Source organism: Bufo bufo, chromosome 3 (genome assembly GCF_905171765.1).
Source record: "Bufo bufo chromosome 3, aBufBuf1.1, whole genome shotgun sequence".
Lineage (NCBI taxonomy): Eukaryota > Metazoa > Chordata > Amphibia > Anura > Bufonidae > Bufo > Bufo bufo.
This window is the reverse complement of record NC_053391.1, coordinates 6,465,066-6,486,060: the sequence shown is the minus strand read 5'-3', so window position 1 is coordinate 6,486,060 and position 20,995 is coordinate 6,465,066. Positions and strand designations below refer to the sequence as shown.

The 20,995-nt window shown below is 44.5% G+C and overlaps 1 protein-coding gene across 1 annotated transcript; it reads left to right on the top strand.

Moving 5' to 3' along the window:
- The first annotated feature begins 1,304 nt into the window (after positions 1-1,304).
- On the top strand, positions 1,305-20,356 carry LOC120994343 (homogentisate 1,2-dioxygenase-like). The gene is made up of 5 exons (XM_040422832.1): positions 1,305-1,453; positions 15,628-15,699; positions 15,986-16,074; positions 16,192-16,297; positions 20,048-20,356. The coding sequence occupies exons 1-5, from the start codon at positions 1,439-1,441 to the stop codon at positions 20,339-20,341; spliced, it is 576 nt and encodes a 191-aa protein (XP_040278766.1). The 5' UTR covers positions 1,305-1,438; the 3' UTR covers positions 20,342-20,356.
- The last annotated feature ends 639 nt before the right edge of the window (positions 20,357-20,995 follow it).

Genomic DNA, 20,995 nt, shown 5'->3' with positions numbered 1-20,995 from the left:
ATGCAGATTATACAGCCACCACTAGAGGGAGCTCACTACATGCAGATTATACAGCCACCACTAGAGGGAGCTCACTACATGCAGATTATACAGCCACCACTAGAGGGAGCTCACTACATGCAGATTATACAGCCACCACTAGAGGGAGCTCACTACATACAGATCATACAGCCACCACTAGAGGGAGCTCACTACATACAGATCATACAGCCACCACTAGAGGGAGCTCACTACATACAGATTATACAGCCACCACTAGAGGGAGCTCACTACATGCAGATTATACTGCCACCACTAGAGGGAGCTCACTACATGCAGATTATACAGCCACCACTAGAGGGAGCTCACTACATACAGATTATACAGCCACCACTAGAGGGAGCTCACTACATGCAGATTATACAGCCACCACTAGAGGGAGCTCACTACATGCAGATTATACAGCCACCACTAGAGGGAGCTCACTACATACAGATGATTCAGCCACCACTAGAGGGAGATCACTACATATAGATTATACAGCCACCACTAGAGGGAGCTCACTACATACAGATTATACAGCCACCACTAGAGGGAGCTCACTACATACAGATTATACAGCCACCACTAGAGGGAGCTCACTACATGCAGATTATACTGCCACCACTAGAGGGAGCTCACTACATGCAGATTATACTGCCACCACTAGAGGGAGCTCACTACATGCAGATTATACAGCCACCACTAGAGGGAGCTCACTACATGCAGATTATACAGCCACCACTAGAGGGCGTTCACCACATCTACTGGTGACTGTATAATCTGTATGTAGTGAGCTCCCTCTAGTGGTGGCTGTATAATCTGTATGTAGTGAGCTCCGTCTAGTGGTGGTTGTATATACTGTATGCAGTGAGCTCCCTCTAGTGGTGGCTGTATAATCTGTATGTAGTGAGCTCCCTCTACTGGTGACTGTATAATCTGTATGTAGTGAGCTCCCTCTAGTGGCGGCTGTATAATCTGTATGTAGTGAGCTCCCTCTAGTGGCGGCTGTATAATCTGTAGTAGAGTCTATTGAGGTATAGGAGTTCAGATGTTAGGGATGTGTCTGTCAATGCAGATTCCAGTTGCCACCCAGCAGAATCATATAAGCAGCTTTGGATGTGACTAGAGCATACAACCTGAGATAACATAAGAACAGTAGAAGATAAGTGCAGTCCTGCATTACAGAGTTCCTTGTATATGGGGGTGATGTTCGGCTGAGAGGACGAGGTAAGTCAGTGGCACAGAAGCCACCTGTGCAGTTGAGCTCTGCTGTGTCAGTGACCCGTGCGCACACTCCCCCCACAAATCATTGAGCAGAATTGTGCAACCGTCCTGTGTTTAATCAAATCCACATTGAGGGACTGGTTAAATCTTTGCGGAGATCAGATCTGCAGCTCAGAGCGCAGTGGGCACCGACATGGCGGAGCTGAAGGTAAGTCCAGTGCTGGGGATGGAAATATTCAGGGGGGGGTTAGCCCTAAACCGCTGCCGGTCCTACTGTGGAGCCCCCAAAAGGGACGTCAGCTGGGACAGATCGCTGTGCTGTGCAGCCATCCAGACGTGTGCTGCTCCTAGAGCTGGAGCCGATTGGTCATGTGTGATACATACACTGATACATGTGCTGATGATACCTACACTGATACGTACACTGATACGTGTGCTGATGATACCTACACTGATACGTGTGCTGATGATACGTACACTGATACGTGTGCTGATGATACGTACACTGATACGTGTGCTGATGATACGTACACTGATACGTGTGCTGATGATACGTACACTGATACATGTGCTGATGATACGTACACTGATACATGTGCTGATGATACCTACACTGATACGTGTGCTGATGATACCTACACTGATACGTACACTGATACGTGTGCTGATGATACGTACACTGATACATGTGCTGATGATACGTACACTGATACGTGTGCTGATGATACGTACACTGATACGTGTGCTGATGATACGTACACTGATACGTGTGCTGATGATACGTACACTGATACGTGTGCTGATGATACATACACTGATACGTGTGCTGATGATACGTACACTGATACGTGTGCTGATGATACGTACACTGATACGTGTGCTGATGATACGTACACTGATACGTGTGCTGATGATACGTACACTGATACGTGTGCTGATGATACATACACTGATACGTGTGCTGATGATACGTACACTGATACGTGTGCTGATGATACGTACACTGATACGTGTGCTGATGATACATACACTGATACGTGTGCTGATGATACGTACACTGATACGTGTGCTGATGATACGTACACTGATACGTGTGCTGATGATACGTACACTGATACGTGTGCTGATGATACGTACACTGATACGTGTGCTGATGATACGTACACTGATACGTGTGCTGATGATACGTACACTGATACGTGTGCTGATGATACGTACACTCTACATGTGCTGATGATACGTACACTGATACGTGTGCTGATGATACGTACACTGATACGTGTGCTGATGATACGTACACTGATACATGTGCTGATGATACATACACTGATACGTGTGCTGATGATACGTACACTGATACGTGTGCTGATGATACGTACACTGATACGTGTGCTGATGATACCTACACTGATACGTGTGCTGATGATACGTACACTGATACATGTGCTGATGATACCTACACTGATACGTGTGCTGATGATACCTACACTGATACGTGTGCTGATGATACATACGCTCTACATGTGCTGATGATACGTACACTGATACGTGTGCTGATGATACCTACACTGATATGTGTGCTGATGATACGTACACTGATACGTGTGCTGATGATACCTACACTGATACGTGTGCTGATGATACGTACACTGATACGTGTGCTGATGATACGTACACTGATATGTGTGCTGATGATACGTACACTGATACGTGTGCTGATGATACGTACACTGATATGTGTGCTGATGATACGTACACTGATACGTGTGCTGATGATACGTACACTGATACGTGTGCTGATGATACGTACACTGATACGTGTGCTGATGATACGTACACTGATACGTGTGCTGATGATACGTACACTGATATGTGTGCTGATGATACGTACACTGATACGTGTGCTGATGATACGTACACTGATACGTGTGCTGATGATACGTACACTGATACGTGTGCTGATGATACGTACACTGATACGTGTGCTGATGATACGTACACTGATATGTGTGCTGATGATACGTACACTGATACGTGTGCTGATGATACGTACACTGATACGTGTGCTGATGATACGTACACTGATACGTGTGCTGATGATACGTACACTGATACGTGTGCTGATGATACATACGCTCTACATGCATGGTCTGCAGGTGAATGAAGGCCGGTGTTCTGTCCTTTGTAAATAAAGCTTTAATATTTTACAGTGGTAACTTCTTAATGGACGTTTCACCATTTCAATTTCCAACCACTTTTATACTTGCTTGCTGTCAGTGAATGAAAACCCTCCACTCAGAGGCAGTAACCCTGTCCATGTCTAGTCCTGCTGTCCGCTTAGAAGTGGATGCAGTTGTATCAGTCTGGGCAGAATATCACAGAGCAGGGATGGCTACAGACTGGATTACTGCCTCTGAATGGAAACAGGACAGCAAGCAGAGATCTTGGCAGTAGTGAGGAACTGAAAAAATAATCGGTCAGAAAGTTGTAGAGGTTCCGGCCCTTTCCTCTAATTAGTCCTTGGTACTAACCTGCGGAGGGACTGTACTTCATCAGGGGAGAGAGGGAAGGTAAGTACCAGATTCCATCCACAGGTCAGGGGAAATGTGCAGAGAACCCCTATAAGGTTTAGATGTCACCTGCAGTCCTATGTAACACAACAGATAACACAGTGATAGTTCTCTGTGTATAGATAATGTAGCAGATGTCTCCTGCAGTCCTATGTAACACCACAGATAACACAGTGATAGCTCGGAGTACAGATAATGTAGTAGATGTCACCTGCAGTCCTATGTAACACCACAGATAACACAGTGATACCTCGGAGTACAGATAATGTAGTAGATGTCACCTGCAGTCCTATGTAACACCACAGATAACACAGTGATAACTCTGTGTATAGATAATGTAGTGGCTGTCACCTGCAGTCCTATGTAACACCACAGATAACACAGTGATAACTTTGTGTATAGATAATGTAGCAGATGTCACCTGCAGTCCTATGTAACACCACAGATAACACAGTGATAGCTCGGAGTACAGATAATGTAGTAGATGTCACCTGCAGTCCTATGTAACACCACAGATAACACAGTGATACCTCGGAGTACAGATAATGTAGTAGATGCCTCCTGCAGTCCTATGTAACACCACAGATAACACAGTGATACCTCGGAGTACAGATAATGTAGTAGATGTCACCTGCAGTCCTATGTAACACCAGAGATAACACAGTGATAACTCTCTGAGTACAGATTATGTAGTAGTTGTCACCTGCAGTCCTATGTAACACCACAGATAACACAGTGATAACTCTCTGAGTACAGATAATGTAGCAGATGTCACCTGCAGTCCTATGTAACACCACAGATAACACAGTGATAGCTCGGAGTACAGATAATGTAGTAGATGTCACCTGCAGTCCTATGTAACACCACTATAAGAGGTAGGCAGTAATTATATGATACATTACTATGGGCATATTAGGAGTTGTAGTTTCACAACAGCTGGAAAGCTGCAGCTGTTGGTGGATGTTGGGAGTTGTAGTTTCCCAGCAGTGTGTGGCTCGGTGAGGCCTCTCGCGATCTGTGACCTTTGATGCCTCCTGATGTGGAGTCTTTGGCTGGAGCGGTGGAGGGCGGTGGGGGAGGCTGCTCCCGCCGCAGCCAATCACAGTCTGCGCTCCAACATCTGCCCAGCTGCTCATCCACATGGAAGCGTTCAACCCTCCAGTCACATTCCTGCCGCTGTCACCATTAACCCTGTCCTGTCAGAGGATCACTCCCCCCCTTCCCTGACAGGAGGGGAACACTACAACTCCTTCATCCTCCGCTTATAATATACTATGTGACATTATACAATAGTGATATAGAAGTGCGGCAATATAACAGTGTCTGATATAGATGTGCCCCAAAATAACAGTGTCTGATATAGAAGTGCCCCAATATAACAGTGTCTGATATAGATGTGCCCCAAAATAACAGTGTCTGATATAGATGTGCGGCAATATAACAGTGTCTGATATAGATGTGCGGCAATATAACAGTGTCTGATATAGGAGTGCCCCAATATAACCGTGTCTGATATAGAAGTGCCCCAATATAACAGTGTCTGATATAAAAAGTGCCCCAATATAACAGTGTCTGATATAGGAGTGCCCCAATATAACAGTGTCTGATATAGAAGTGCCCCAATATAAGTGTCTGATATAAAAGTGCCCCAATATAACAGTGTCTGATATAAAAGTGCCCCAATATAAGTGTCTGATATAAAAGTGCCCCAATATAACAGTGTCTGATATAAAAGTGCCCCAATATAAGTGTCTGATATAAAAGTGCCCCAATATAACAGTGTCTGATATAGGAGTGCCCCAATATAACAGTGTCTGATATAGAAGTGCCCCAATATAAGTGTCTGATATAAAAGTGCCCCAATATAACAGTGTCTGATATAAAAGTGCCCCAATATAAGTGTCTGATATAAAAGTGCCCCAATATAACAGTGTCTGATATAAAAGTGCCCCAATATAACAGTGTCTGATATAAAAGTGCCCCAATATAACAGTGTCTGATATAAAAGTGCCCCAATATAACAGTGTCTGATATAAAAGTGCCCCAATATAACAGTGTCTGATATAGATGTGCAGCAATATAATAGTGTCTGATATAGATATGCCCCAATATAACAGTGTCTGATATACAGTACAGACCAAAAGTTTGGACACACCTTCTCATTCAAAGAGTTTTCTTTATTTTCATGACTATGAAGGCATCAAAACTATGAATTAACACATGTGGAATTATATACATAACAAACAAGTGTGAAACAACAGAAAATATGTCATATTCTAGGTTCTTCAAAGTAGCCACCTTTTGCTTTGATTACTGCTTTGCACACTCTTGGCATTCTCTTGATGAGCTTCAAGAGGTAGTCCCCTGAAATGGTCTTCCAACAGTCTTGAAGGAGTTCCCAGAGATGCTTAGCACTTGTTGGCCCTTTTGCCTTCACTCTGCGGTCCAGCTCACCCCAAACCATCTCGATTGGGTTCAGGTCCGGTGACTGTGGAGGCCAGGTCATCTGGCGCAGCACCCCATCACTCTCCTTCATGGTCAAATAGCCCTTACTTTCAAAGTTTTCCCAATTTTTCGGCTGACTGACTGACCTTCATTTCTTAAAGTAATGATGGCCACTCGTTTTTCTTTACTTAGCTGCTTTTTTCTTGCCATAATACAAATTCTAACAGTCTATTCAGTAGGACTATCAGCTGTGTATCCACCTGACTTCTCCTCAATGCAACTGATGGTCCCAACCCCATTTATAAGGCAAGAAATCCCACTTATAAAACCTGACAGGGCACACCTGTGAAGTGAAGACCATTTCAGGGGACTACCTCTTGATGCTCATCAAGAGAATGCCAAGAGTGTGCAAAGCAGTAATCAAAGCAAAAGGTGGCTACTTTGAAGAACCTAGAATATGACATATTTTCAGTTGTTTCACACTTGTTTGTTATGTATATAATTCCACATGTGTTAATTCATAGTTTTGATGCCTTCATAGTCATGAAAATAAAGAAAACTCTTTGAATGAGAAGGTGTGTCCAAACTTTTGGTCTGTACTGTAGAAGTGCGGCAATATAACAGTGTCTGATATAGAAGTGCCCCAATATAACAGTGTCTGATATAGTGTATGAGAAGTTACAGCCAGCTCACCTCTGTGTCCTGCATGCTGGTGCACGGGGCGGACTCAAGCTAGTCCTAGTTGAAGGTAGAAGAAATGAAAAAATGCTCCAGCACCGCGATGGATAAAGTGAAAATCCCGGTCTTTATTGACACCAAAATTCAGGTATGTACAGCAGTCATGTAACTGGCACCCTCCGGTTCCCAAGATCTACGCGTTTCGAACAGTCGTGTTCTTAGTCATGACTAAGAACACGACTGTTCGAAACGCGTAGATCTTGGGAACCGGAGGCTGCCAGTTACATGACTGCTGTACATACCTGAATTTTGGTGTCAATAAAGACCGGGATTTTCACTTTATCCATCGCGGTGCTGGAGCATTTTTTCATTTCTTCTAGTGTCTGATATAGAAGTGCCCCAATATAACAGTGTCTGATATAGGAGTGCCCCAATATAACAGTGTCTGATATAGGAGTGCCCCAATATAACAGTATCTGATATAGGAGTGCCCCAATATAACAGTGTCTGATATAGGAGTGCCCCAATATAACAGTGTCTGATATAAAAGTGCCCCAATATAACAGTGTCTGATATAAAAGTGCCCCAATATAACAGTGTCTGATATAAAAGTGCCCCAATATAATAGTGTCTGTTATACATTTGCCCCAATATAACAGTGTCTGATATAGGAGTGCCCCAATACACTGCGTGCAGAATTATTAGGCAAATGAGTATTTTGACCACATCATCCTCTTTATGCATGTTGTCTTACTCCAAGCTGTATAGGCTCGAAAGCCTACTACCAATTAAGCATATTAGGTGATGTGCATCTCTGTAATGAGAAGGGGTGTGGTCTAATGACATCAACACCCTATATTAGGTGTGCATAATTATTAGGCAACTTCCTTTCCTTTGGCAAAATGGGTCAAAAGAAGGACTTGACAGGCTCAAAAAAGTCAAAAATAGTGAGATATCTTGCAGAGGGATGCAGCACTCTTAAAATTGCAAAGCTTCTGAAGCGTGATCATCGAACAATCAAGCGTTTCATTCAAAATAGTCAACAGGGTCGCAAGAAGCGTGTGGAAAAACCAAGGCGCAAAATAACTGCCCATGAACTGAGAAAAGTCAAGCGTGCAGCTGCCAAGATGCCACTTGCCACCAGTTTGGCCATATTTCAGAGCTGCAACATCACTGGAGTGCCCAAAAGCACAAGGTGTGCAATACTCAGAGACATGGCCAAGGTAAGAAAGGCTGAAAGACGACCACCACTGAACAAGACACACAAGCTGAAACGTCAAGACTGGGCCAAGAAATATCTCAAGACTGATTTTTCTAAGGTTTTATGGACTGATGAAATGAGAGTGAGTCTTGATGGGCCAGATGGATGGGCCCGTGGCTGGATTGGTAAAGGGCAGAGAGCTCCAGTCCGACTCCACCTCCACCTTGCTGGCGTCTGAGTACTGGTTTGGGCTGGTATCATCAAAGATGAGCTTGTGGGGCCTTTTCGGGTTGAGGATGGAGTCAAGCTCAACTCCCAGTCCTACTGCCAGTTTCTGGAAGACACCTTCTTCAAGCAGTGGTACAGGAAGAAGTCTGCATCCTTCAAGAAAAACATGATTTTCATGCAGGACAATGCTCCATCACACGCGTCCAAGTACTCCACAGCGTGGCTGGCAAGAAAGGGTATAAAAGAAGAAAATCTAATGACATGGCCTCCTTGTTCACCTGATCTGAACCCCATTGAGAACCTGTGGTCTATCATCAAATGTGAGATTTAGAAGGAGGGAAAACAGTACACCTCTCTGAACAGTGTCTGGGAGGCTGTGGTTGCTGCTGCACGCAATGTTGATGGTGAACAGATCAAAACACTGACAGAATCCATGGATGGCAGGCTTTTGAGTGTCCTTGCAAAGAAAGGTGGCTATATTGGTCACTGATTTGTTTTTGTTTTGTTTTTGAATGTCAGAAATGTATATTTGTGAATGTTGAGATGTTATATTGGTTTCACTGGTAAAAATAAATAATTGAAATGGGTATATATTTGTTTTTTGTTAAGTTGCCTAATAATTATGCACAGTAATAGTCACTTGCACACACAGATATCCCCCTAAAATAGCTAAAACTAAAAACAAACTAAAAACTACTTCCAAAAATATTCAGCTTTGATATTAATGAGTTTTTTGGGTTCATTGAGAACATGGTTGTTGTTCAATAATAAAATTAATCCTCAAAAATACAACTTGCCTAATAATTCTGCACTCCCTGTAGAAGTGCTGAATATAATAGTGTCTGATATAGATTTGCCCCAATATAACAGTGTCTGATATAGATATGCCCCAATATAACAGTGTCTGATATAGAAGTGCCCCAATATAACAGTGTCTGATATAGAAGTGCCCCAATATAACAGTGTCTGATATAGAAGTGCCTGAATATAACAGTGTCTGATATAGAAGTGCCGAATATAATAGTGTCTGATATAGAAGTGCCCGAATATAATAGTGTCTGATATAGAAGTGCCCGAGCTATAATAGTGTCTGATATAGATATGCCCCAATATAACAGTGTCTGATATAGATGTGTCCCAATATAATAGTGTCTGATATAGATGCGCCCCAATATAACAGTGTCTGATATAGAAATGCCCCAATATAACAGTGTCTGATATAGATGCGCCCCAATATAATAGTGTCTGATATAAAATGCCCCAATATAACAGTGTCTGATATAGATGTGCCCCAATATAACAGTGTCTGATATAGATGTGCCCCAATATAACAGTGTCTGATATAGATGTGCCCCAATATAACAGTGTCTGATATAGATGTGCCCCAATATAACAGTGTCTGATATAAAAGTGCCCCAATATAACAGTGTCTGATATAGAAGTGCCCCAATATAATAGTGTCAGATATAAAATGCCCCAATATAACAGTGTCTGATATAGATGTGCCCCAATATAACAGTGTCTGATATAGATGTGCCCCAATATAACAGTGTCTGATATAGATGTGCCCCAATATAACAGTGTCTGATATAGAAGTGCCCCAATATAACAGTGTCTGATATAGAAGTGTCCCAATATAACAGTGTCTGATATAGATGTGTCCCAATATAACAGTGTCTGATATAGATGTGCCCCAATATAACAGTGTCTGATATAGATGTGCCCCAATATAACAGTGTCTGATATAAAAGTGCCCCAATATAACAGTGTCTGATATAGAAGTGCCCCAATATAACAGTGTCTGATATAGAAGTACCCCAATATAATAGTGTCTGATATAAAATGCCCCAATATAACAGTGTCTGATATAGATGTGCCCCAATATAACAGTGTCTGATATAGATGTGCCCCAATATAACAGTGTCTGATATAGATGTGCCCCAATATAACAGTGTCTGATATAGATGTGCCCCAATATAACAGTGTCTGATATAGAAGTGCCCCAATATAACAGTGTCTGATATAGAAGTGTCCCAATATAACAGTGTCTGATATAGAAGTACTTCAGTATAACAGTGTCTGATATAGAAGTACTTCAGTATAACAGTGTCTGATATAGAAGTGCCCCATTATAACAGTGTCTGATATAGAAGTGCCCCAATATAACAGTGTCTGATATAGAAGTGCCCCAATATAACAGTGTCTGATATAGAAGTGTCCCAATATAACAGTGTCTGATATAGAAGTACTTCAGTATAACAGTGTCTGATATAGAAGTACTTCAGTATAACAGTGTCTGATATAGAAGTACTTCAGTATAATAGTGTCTGATATAGAAGTGCCCCAATATAACAGTGTCTGATATAGAAGTGTCCCAATATAACAGTGTCTGATATAGAAGTACTTCAGTATAACAGTGTCTGATATAGAAGTACTTCAGTATAACAGTGTCTGATATAGAAGTGCCCCAATATAACAGTGTCTGATATAGAAGTACTTCAGTATAATAGTGTCTGATATAGTAGTAGCCTGATAACAATAGTGCCTCTCATGGAAACACCCCATATAATAGTGTCTGATGTAGAATGTCCCCTGTACAGTCGTGTCGGAGATAGACGGACACCCCTACTGTTTACTGCTGTTTCACATCTGCTACATTAACCACATGGACAAAGGAAAAAACTCCAGTTGAATATGTGATCCAGAGAATATTAGGAGGAGGGGGACGCAGCTTCTGAGTTGTGTCTTTGAATCTGTATGCTGTGAGAGGGGAGGAGGAGGAGCAGGAAGGAGATCAGTGTAAAGCATGGAGCAGCAGAGGGACGGAGAAAGACCCCAAAACCAGAGGTTAGGCCCCACCTTTCCAGCTCCACTTCAGCTAATTCACCTGCAGGAGCCGGTCCGTTAGGCGTTATGATAACTCTGCAGCAATGCGCTAATCATCCTGGCAGGTTTGCTGTGGCCTGTCTGCCATCTAATGGTCTTTTGCGCTGCTGCTTCGCCGCCGTCGGGGTTAATTGTGCATCTTCTTTTCCTTCTGTAAATATAAACCTGATTAACGAGCAGAGCAATTAATGAATCGTCAGCAATCGGCAGGAGAGCGACCACCACCGGCCCCTGCCCTTTATAAATAAGTGATGGGTCTGCACGGATCCCGGATTACCAGCACCGGCCCCAGCACCTTCAGTGGTGCGAGGTCTGGAAAGGTCACCGGTGGCAGGCTATGCTGTGCTACCAAGTGGGAGGGGGAGACGAGATTAACCTGCGGGAAGCAGGACGCTGCTAAATATTTCACAGCTCCCAGTGAGAGGAAGCAAATGTCAGCGCGGCCCGAAACAAGGGACTGCGGGCAACGAGGGGCATTAAAGGGGCAGGACACAGAGGGGCACAGATTGTCACTGTATGATCTGGAGCCTGAAGTGACGGGTACGGCAGCCCGCACACAGCATCATGGGCCCCAATATTGTCCTTCTGCAGCCACAAGAGCAGTCACCCAGCTTTCCCAGGCTCCTGATTCTGTCCAGTTAGTGGGAGCGGTGGAAGTCCTGAAAAGAACCACAGCTCTGCTTTTCCAGGCTCCTGGATGGTCCATCTCTACTCTATGCATGTCTGAGGGGCCTCGTCAGGTCCAAATGCAACCCCCCCCCCCATAGTTTATTATGGCCGCTCCCCCTCCAGATGCTGCAGTATCGGTAACTTGTCCCAGATGCAGCACAGAGCTGACACATTGTGACTCAACAGCTTAGTGTGGCTCAGTCCCAAATCTGTAAGCAGTACCTGTGACAATGTGTGTGGCCCTAACACCCCCTACCTTCCCCCACTCTTATCCTAGTACCACAGTAATCATCAACTGACCTCCACCCGGCCCCCTCCTGCTACTAGACTTCCAGTTGACCTTCATTGCTGCCAAACCCAACCTGTGGTTCTGTCTCACTATTTGTTGCTGACTCATCGTGGTGGCTGTATAATCTGTATGTAGTGAGCTCCCTCTAGTGGTGGCTGTATAATCTATATGTAGTGAGCTCCCTCTAGTGGTGGCTGTATAATCTATATGTAGTGAGCTCCCTCTAGTGGTGGCTGTGTAATCTGTATGTAGTGAGCTCCCTCTAGTGGTGGCTGTATAATATGTATGTAGTGAGCTCCCTCTAGTGGTGGCTGTATAATCTATATGTAGTGAGCTCCCTCTAGTGGTGACTGTATAATCTATATGTAGTGAGCTCCCTCTAGTGGTGGCTGTATAATCTGTATGTAGTGAGCTCCCTCTAGTGGTGGCTGTATAATCTGTATGTAGTGAGCTCCCTCTAGTGGTGGCAGTATAATCTGTATTTAGTGAGCTCCCTCTAGTGGTGGCTGTATAATCTGTATGTAGTGAGCTCCCTCTAGTGGTGGCAGTATAATCTGTATGTAGTGAGCTCCCTCTAGTGGTGGCAGTATAATCTGTATGTAGTGAGCTCCCTCTAGTGGTGGCAGTATAATCTGTATGTAGTGAGCTCCCTCTAGTGGTGGCTGTATAATCTGTATGCAGTGAGCTCCCTCTAGTGGTGGCTGTATAATCTGTATGTAGTGAGCTCCCTCTAGTGGTGGCAGTATAATCTGTATGTAGTGAGCTCCCTCTAGTGGTGGCTGTATAATCTGTATGTAGTGAGCTCCCTCTAGTGGTGGCTGTATAATCTGTATGTAGTGAGCTCCCTCTAGTGGTGGCTGTATAATCTGTATGTAGTGAGCTCCCTCTAGTGGTGGCAGTATAATCTGTATGTAGTGAGCTCCCTCTAGTGGTGGCAGTATAATCTGTATGTAGTGAGCTCCCTCTAGTGGTGGCAGTATAATCTGTATGCAGTGAGCTCCCTCTAGTGGTGGCTGTATAATCTGTATGCAGTGAGCTCCCTCTAGTGGTGGCTGTATAATCTGTATGTAGTGAGCTCCCTCTAGTGGTGGCTGTATAATCTGTATGTAGTGAGCTCCATCTAGTGGTGGCTGTATAATCTGTATGTAGTGAGCTCCCTCTAGTAGAGAATGTATAATCTGTATGTAGTGAGCTCCATCTAGTGGTGGCTGTATAATCTATATGTAGTGAGCTCCATCTAGTGGTGGCTGTATAATCTATATGTAGTGAGATTCCTCTAGTGGTGGCTGTATAATCTGTATATAGTATGCTCCCTCTAGTGGTGGTTGTATAATCTGTATGCAGTGAGTGCCCTCTAGTGGTGGCTGTATAATCTGTATGTAGTGAGCTCCCTCTCGTGATGACTGTATAATCTGTATGTAGTGAGCTCCCTCTAGTGGTGGCTGTATAATCTGTATGTAATGAGCTCCCTCTTGTGGTGGCTGTATAATCTGTATATAGTGAGCTCCCTCTAGTGGTGGCTGTATAATCTGTATGTAGTGAGCTCCCTCTAGTGGTGGCTGTATAATCTGTATGTAGTGAGCTCCCTCTAGTGGGGACTGTATAATCTGTATATAGTGAGCTCCCTCTAGTGGTGGTTTTATAATCTGTATGTAGTGACCTCCCTCTAGGGGTGGCTGTATAATCTGTATGTAGTGAGCTCCCTCTAGTGGTGGCTGTATAATCTGTATGTAGTGAGCTCCCTCTAGTGTTGGCTATATAAACTGTATGTAGTGAGCTCCCTCTAGTAGTGGCTGTATAATCTGTATGCAGTGAGCTCCCTCTAGTGTTGGCTATATAAACTGTATGTAGTGAGCTCCCTCTAGTGGTGGCTGTATAATCTGTATGTAGTGAGCTCCCTCTAGTGGTGGCTGTATAATCTGTATGTAGTGAGCTCCCTCTAGTGGTGGCTGTATAATCTGTATGTAGTGAGCTCCCTCTAGTGGTGGCTGTATAATCTGTATGTAGTGAGCTCCCTCTAGTGGTGGCTGTATAATCTGTATGTAGTGAGCACCCTCTAGTGGTGGCTGTATAATCTGTATGCAGAAAGCTCCCCCTTGTGGTGGCTGTATAATCTGTAGTGAGCTCCCTCTAGTGGTGGCTGTATAATCTGTATGTAGTGAGCTTCCTCTAGTGGTGGCTGTATAATCTGTATGTAGTGAGCTCCCTCTAGTGGTGGCTGTATAATCTGTATGTAGTCAGCTACATCTAGTGGTGGCTGTATAATCTGTATGCAGAAAGCTCCCCCTTGTGGTGGCTGTATGATGTGTATCTAGTCTTTATTTCACCCAGAGTAAATGTTCAGGTTGCTGCTCTGTATTTTAATATCCTATTTTTAGGCATTTTTGCTTGCTAGAGCGCCCTTCTCCCTACTGGCTGCAATCACCAAGGTCATGTACTAAGGTGGCCATTATAGCTCCTTCCCTTGTTGCTGTGGCTGGGTTTGGGGTGGCCCCAACATTATGCTGGGTCCCCTGGACACTGTGAGGTGTCACCACGTGTTGCTGCTCTTTGGAAGGGATGGTAAGAAGTGGTGCACCCCAATGGGAAATAAGTCCAGAAAGTCCAGCAGTAAACCAGTGAGCTCCGTTTAGGAGCAGGAGAACGGAAAGGACGGAGAAGGCACATAACAGAGCCCTTAAGACCCCATAGACTATAATGGGGTCCGTTATGTTTCCGCTCAGAAGATGATTTTGGAGCGGAGACAAAAGTTGTGCATGCAGGACTTTTGTCTCGGCTTCAAAATCATCTTCTAAGCGGAAACATAATGGACCCCATTATAGTCTATGGGGTCCTAAGGGCTCCGTTTGGCTCAGTTATGTGCCTTCTCCGTTCTTTCCGGAGCAGGAGAACGGAAAGGCTGAACGGTGATGTGAACGAAGCCTAACATTAGAGCTTCAATGATACTCAATGGCAATGACACAGCAGTTTTTCCAGACAAAAACAAGTTTCCAGACATAACAACAGAACTAAATAACCAGACATTCAAAAGGTCAGACTGGGTTTGGTGGTAAACAACCTTTGACTTTTTCACTTCAAAACATGATTTTCTTTAAACTCTATGGCAGCTGTGGAAAAGTACCAGCTTCTCATTCAAAGTCCTAGCAGTCTCTCTGTTCATTAACCCTTTCCACAGAGCCTTGCAAATATAGTACAAATTAACAGGATATATATCAAAATTTACAAATAAAATGCAGTAACACAGCAATGAACAGTATAAGTTAACCCTTTGAAGAGAAATAAAGTAAGAAGTTTTAACTTTACATAGGGGAAATAGTCAAATGTCCAGACTTCACAGTACCCTTGCTCCAGGGCACTACATGGTTTGCAGGAGATTTGAGGCTTGTGCTACCTCTAACCTCTCCCTCTGTCTGCAGTACCTCTCCGGATTTGGCAATGAATTCTCCTCTGAGGATCTTCGATGTCCTGGCGCTTTACCTGAGGGACAGGTCAGTGTCATAATCTATAATAATCTATATTAATCTCTACACAAAGCGTCATCATTGCAGAATGAAAATGTCAACACTTCTTCATTGCCATGATTGCTGTCCAATGCCATCTGCTTGCTGTCTTTGAATGGGAACGTTGATTGTTAACTGTGTCTTGCACATTCCGGAGAGAGTCCTGCTGAATGCTTTCCTTCATGGCCAGCAAGCAGAGGTCTTGAACTTGGCAGTACACTGGAACAATATGTGGAATTGTAAAATGGAGAACTCACTGTCTCCTGCTCTTCAGAATAACCCGCAGGTCTGTCCGTACGGTCTGTACGCCGAGCAGCTCTCCGGTTCTGCCTTCACCTGTCCCAGGAGCTCCAATAAGAGAAGGTAAGTGGATGGAAATCCCTTTAAGAGTTTACCCTACAGACAATTTGTCACCCATCTTTAACTTGAGCGCTGATAGTCCAGATGATAGGGGTTATCTCTCGAATTTCACATCCTCAGTTGGCTTTACCGCATTCTGCCGTCTGTCCGCCATAAACCCTTCCAAGCTTACGAGCAAAAACACCTAACACATAACTGGGATGAAGTGGAGCCGGACCCCAATCAGGTGAGAGACCCCTCCATGGAGTCATTTCCTCATACATCTTTATGGTGATTTTTGGAGACACAGCTCCAAATCCTCTGCATAGACAAGCTAATAATACACTGCTCAAAAAAATAAAGGGAACACAAAAATAACACATCCTAGATCTGAGTTAATTAAATATTCTTCTGAAATACTTTGTTCTTTACATAGTTGAATGTGCTGACAACAAAATCACACAAAAATAAAAAAATGGAAATCCAATTTTTCCACCCATGGAGGTCTGGATTTGGAGTCACCCTCAAAATTAAAGTGGAAAAACACACTACAGGCTGATCCAACTTTGATGTAATGTCCTTAAAACAAGTCAAAATGAGTCTCAGTAGTGTGTGTGGCCTCCACGTGCCTGTATGACCTCCCTACAATGCCTGTGCATGCTCCTGATGAGGTGGCGGACGGTCTCCTGAGGGATCTCCTCCCAGACCTGGACTAAAGCATCTACCAACTCCTGGACAGTCTGTGGTGCAACGTGACGTTGGTGGATAGAGCGAGACATGATGTCCCAGATGTGCTCAATTGGATTCAGGTCTGGGGAACGGGCGGGCCAGTCCATAGCATCAATGCCTTCGTCTTGCAGGAACTGCTGACACACTCCAGCCACATGAGGTCTAGCATTGTCTTGCATTAGGAGGAACCCAGGGCCAACCGCACCGGCATATGGTCTCACAAGGGGTCTGAGGATCTCATCTCGGTACCTAATGGCAGTCAGGCTACCTCTGGCGAGCACATGGAGGGCTGTGCGGCCCTCCAAAGAAATGCCACCCCACACCATTACTGACCCAATGCCAAACTGGTCATGCTGGAGGATGTTGCAGGCAGCAGAACGTTCTCCACGGCGTCTCCAGACTCTGTCACGTCTGTCACATGTGCTCAGTGTGAACCTGCTTTCATCTGTGAAGAGCACAGGGCGCCCGTGGCGAATTTGCCAATCTTGGTGTTTTCTGGCAAATGCCAAACGTCCTGCACAGTGTTGGGCTGTAAGCACAACCCCCACCTGTGGACGTCGGGCCCTGATATCACCCTCATGGAGTCTGTTTCTGACCGTTTGAGCAGACACATGCACATTTGTGGCCTGCTGGAGGTCATTTTGCAGGGCTCTGGCAGTGCTCCTCCTGTTCCTCCTTGCACAAAGGCGGAGGTAGCGGTCCTGCTGCTGGGTTGTTGCCCTCCTACGGCCTCCTCCACGTCTCCTGATGTACTGGCCTGTCTCCTGGTAGCGCCTCCATGCTCTGGACACTACGCTGACAGACACAGCAAACCTTCTTGCCACAGCTCGCATTGATGTGCCATCCTGGATAAGCTGCACTACCTAAGCCACTTGTGTGGGTTGTAGACTCCGTCTCATGCTACCACTAGAGTGAAAGCACCGCCAGCATTCAAAAGTGACCAAAACATCAGCCAGGAAGCATAGGAACTGAGAAGTGGTCTGTGGTCACCACCTGCAGAACCACTCCTTTATTGGGGGTGTCTTGCTAATTGCCTATAATTTCCACCTGTTGTCTATCCCATTTGCACAACAGCATGTGAAATTGATTGTCACTCAGTGTTGCTTCCTAAGTGGACAGTTTGATTTCACAGAAGTGTGATTGACTTGGAGTTACATTGTGTTGTTTAAGTGTTCCCTTTATTTTTTTGAGCAGTGTATAATTGTCACTACCAGCCACCACCACAAGAGGGAGCTTACTGCATACTGGGCTATTTATTAGTTCAGTATACAATTAAATCATAGTATATGGAGCTCCCCCTAGTGGTGACTGTATAATCTGTACCCCCCCTAGAGGTCTGGGGGAGGGGGGGTTCTTGCCTGGGCGTATTCCCGGCTTTGGCTGGGAGTTGCCTGTTTTATCTCGGTCCCTTGCAGGAGCCTTCTGGTCCGGAGGGACTGGAAAAAGTTTATAGGGGGCCCTTCTCTAATGGAGAGGGCCTGCGATGGACCAGAACCTTGTGCAGGTCTTTTTGTGGCACACTGCACGATTTTGTTGCACAGGTGTAGAAAGCACGCTCCTCGGGCAAAAAAAAAAAAAAGAAAAAAAAAAAAAAAAAAAAAAAAAGGCTGTCCAATCTGTATGTAACGAGCTCCCCCTAGTGGTGGCTGTATAATCTGTATGTAGTGATCGCCCCCTAGTGGTGGCTGTATAATCTGTATGTAGTGAGCTCCCTCTAGTGGTGGCTGTGTAATCTGTATGTAGTGAGCTCCCTCTAGTGGTGACTGTATAATCTGTATGTAGTGAGCTCCCTCTAGTGGTGGCTCTATAATCTGTATGTAGTGAGCTCCCTCTAGTGGTGGCTGTATAATCTGTATGTAGTGAGCTCCCTCTAGTGGTAGCTGTAAAATCTGTGTGTAGTGAGCTCCCTCTAGTGGTGACTGTAAAATCTGTGTGTAGTGAGCTCCCTCTAGTGGTGGCTGTATAATCTGTATGTAATGAGCTCCCTCTAGTGGTGGCTGTATAATCTGTATGCAGTGAGCTCCCTCTAGTGGTGACTGTATAATCTGTATGTAGTGAGCTCCCTCTAGTGGTGACTGTATAATATGTATGTAGTGAGCTCCCTCTAGTGGTGGCTGTGTAATCTGTATGTAGTGAGCTCCTTCTAGTGGTGGCTGTATAATCTGTATGTAGTGAGCTCCCTCTAGTGGTGGCTGTATAATCTGTATGTAGTGAGCTCGCCCTAGTGGTGGCTGTATAATCTGTATGTAGTGAGCTCCCTCTAGTGGTGACTGTATAATCTGTATGTAGTGAGCTCCCTCTAGTGGTGGCTGTATAATCTGTATGTAGTGAGCTCCCTCTAGTGGTGGCTGTATAATCTGTATGTAGTGAGCTCCCTCTAGTGGTGGTTGTATAATCTGTATATAGTGAGCTCCCTCTAGTGGTGGCTGTATAATCTGTATGTAGTGAGCTCCCTCTAGTGGTGGCTGTATAATCTGTATGTAGTGAGCTCCCTCTAGTGGTGGTTGTATAATCTGTATATAGTGAGCTCCCTCTAGTGGTGGCTGTATAATCTGTATGTAGTGAGCTCCCTCTAGTGGTGGCTGTATAATCTGTATGTAGTGAGCTCCCTCTAGTGGTGGCTGTATAATCTGTATGTAGTGAGCTCCTTCTAGTGGTGGCTGTATAATCTGTATGTAGTGAGCTCCCTCTAGTGGTGGCTGTATACTCTGTATACAGTGAGCTCCCTCTAGTGGGGGCTGTATAATCTGTATGTAGTGAGCTCCCTCTAGTGGTGTCTGTATAATCTGTATGTAGTGAACTCCCTCTAGTGGTGGCTGTATAATCTGTATGTAGTGAGCTCCCTCTAGTGGTGAATGTATAATCTGTATGTAGTGAGCTCCCTCTAGTGGTGGCTGTATAATCGGTATGTAGTGAGCTCCCTCTAGTGGTGTCTGTATAATCTGTATGTTCTGAGCTCCCTCTAGTGGTGGCTGTATAATCTGTATGTAGTGAGCTCCCTCTAGTGGTGGCTGTATAATCTGTATGTAGTGAGCTCCTTCTAGTGGTAGCTGCAGGCAGTTTTTTTCATGTCTATGCTGTGGGCTTGGAGCTTTAACCAGAATAAAGATAAATAAGGATGTGATTGGTGTAGAATTGTGTTCTTGCAGTGTATGTTCACCAGGATCTCTTTTGCTCCAGTAGAACACTGATTTCAATTCACAGTGATATCCTCCATTACTACCACTGGGAGGCACTAATAACCTGTTTGCTTGTGTTCTGTCTGCAGATGCGATGGAAGCCATTTGTGGTTGGTGAGAAGACACAGGACTTTGTGGATGTGAGTCATTTAGATAGAGAAACAATCCTCCAGGGTGACTGCTGGGGATCGTCCACAGAAAGGACCTCAGAGCAGAACTACGGGGGTGAATTCTCGGGGCTAGGTGACGCCACTACACGCCCAGTGTCCTGCATCCTTGGCGCTTCTTTCAGACTCACACGACTTCCAGGAAGGTCACCCTGTTTCTTCATGGCAATTGCTGCAGGGTCTGTGGTGGATGGAAGATGGGGAGCCCTGTGGTAGCATCCCTGCCACTGCCCAGGCCCTAAAGCAGCTTCAGGGGCCCCTCTGTAGGACATACAGTCATGTGAAAAAATTAGGACACCCTTTGAAAGCATGTGGTTTTTTGTAACATTTTTAATAAATGGTTATTTCATCTCCGTTTCAACAATACAGAGAGATTAAAGTAATCCGACTAAACAAAGAAAACTGAAGAAAAGTCTTTTCAAGATCTTCTGTAAATGTCATTCTACAAAAATGCCTATTCTAACTGAGGAAAAAGATAGGACACCCTTGCCCCTAATAGCGAGTGTTACCTCCTTTGGCTGAAATAACTGCAGTGAGACGGTTCTTGTAGCCATCTACCAGTCTTCGACATCGGTCTGAGGAAATTTACCCCACTCCTCAATGCAGAACTTTTTCAGCTGTGAGATGTTTGAGGGGTTTCTTGCACGTACAGCCCTTTTCAAGTCACCCCACAGCATCTCAATGGGATTCAAATCTGGACTTTGACTTGGCCATTCCAGGACTCTCCATTTCTTCTTTTTCAGCCAATCTTTGGTTGATTTACTAGTATGTTTTGGGTCATTGTCATGTTGCATGGTCCAGTTCCGCTTCAGCTTTAATTTTCTAACTGATGGTCTCACATGTTCTTCAAGCACCTTCTGATACACAGTA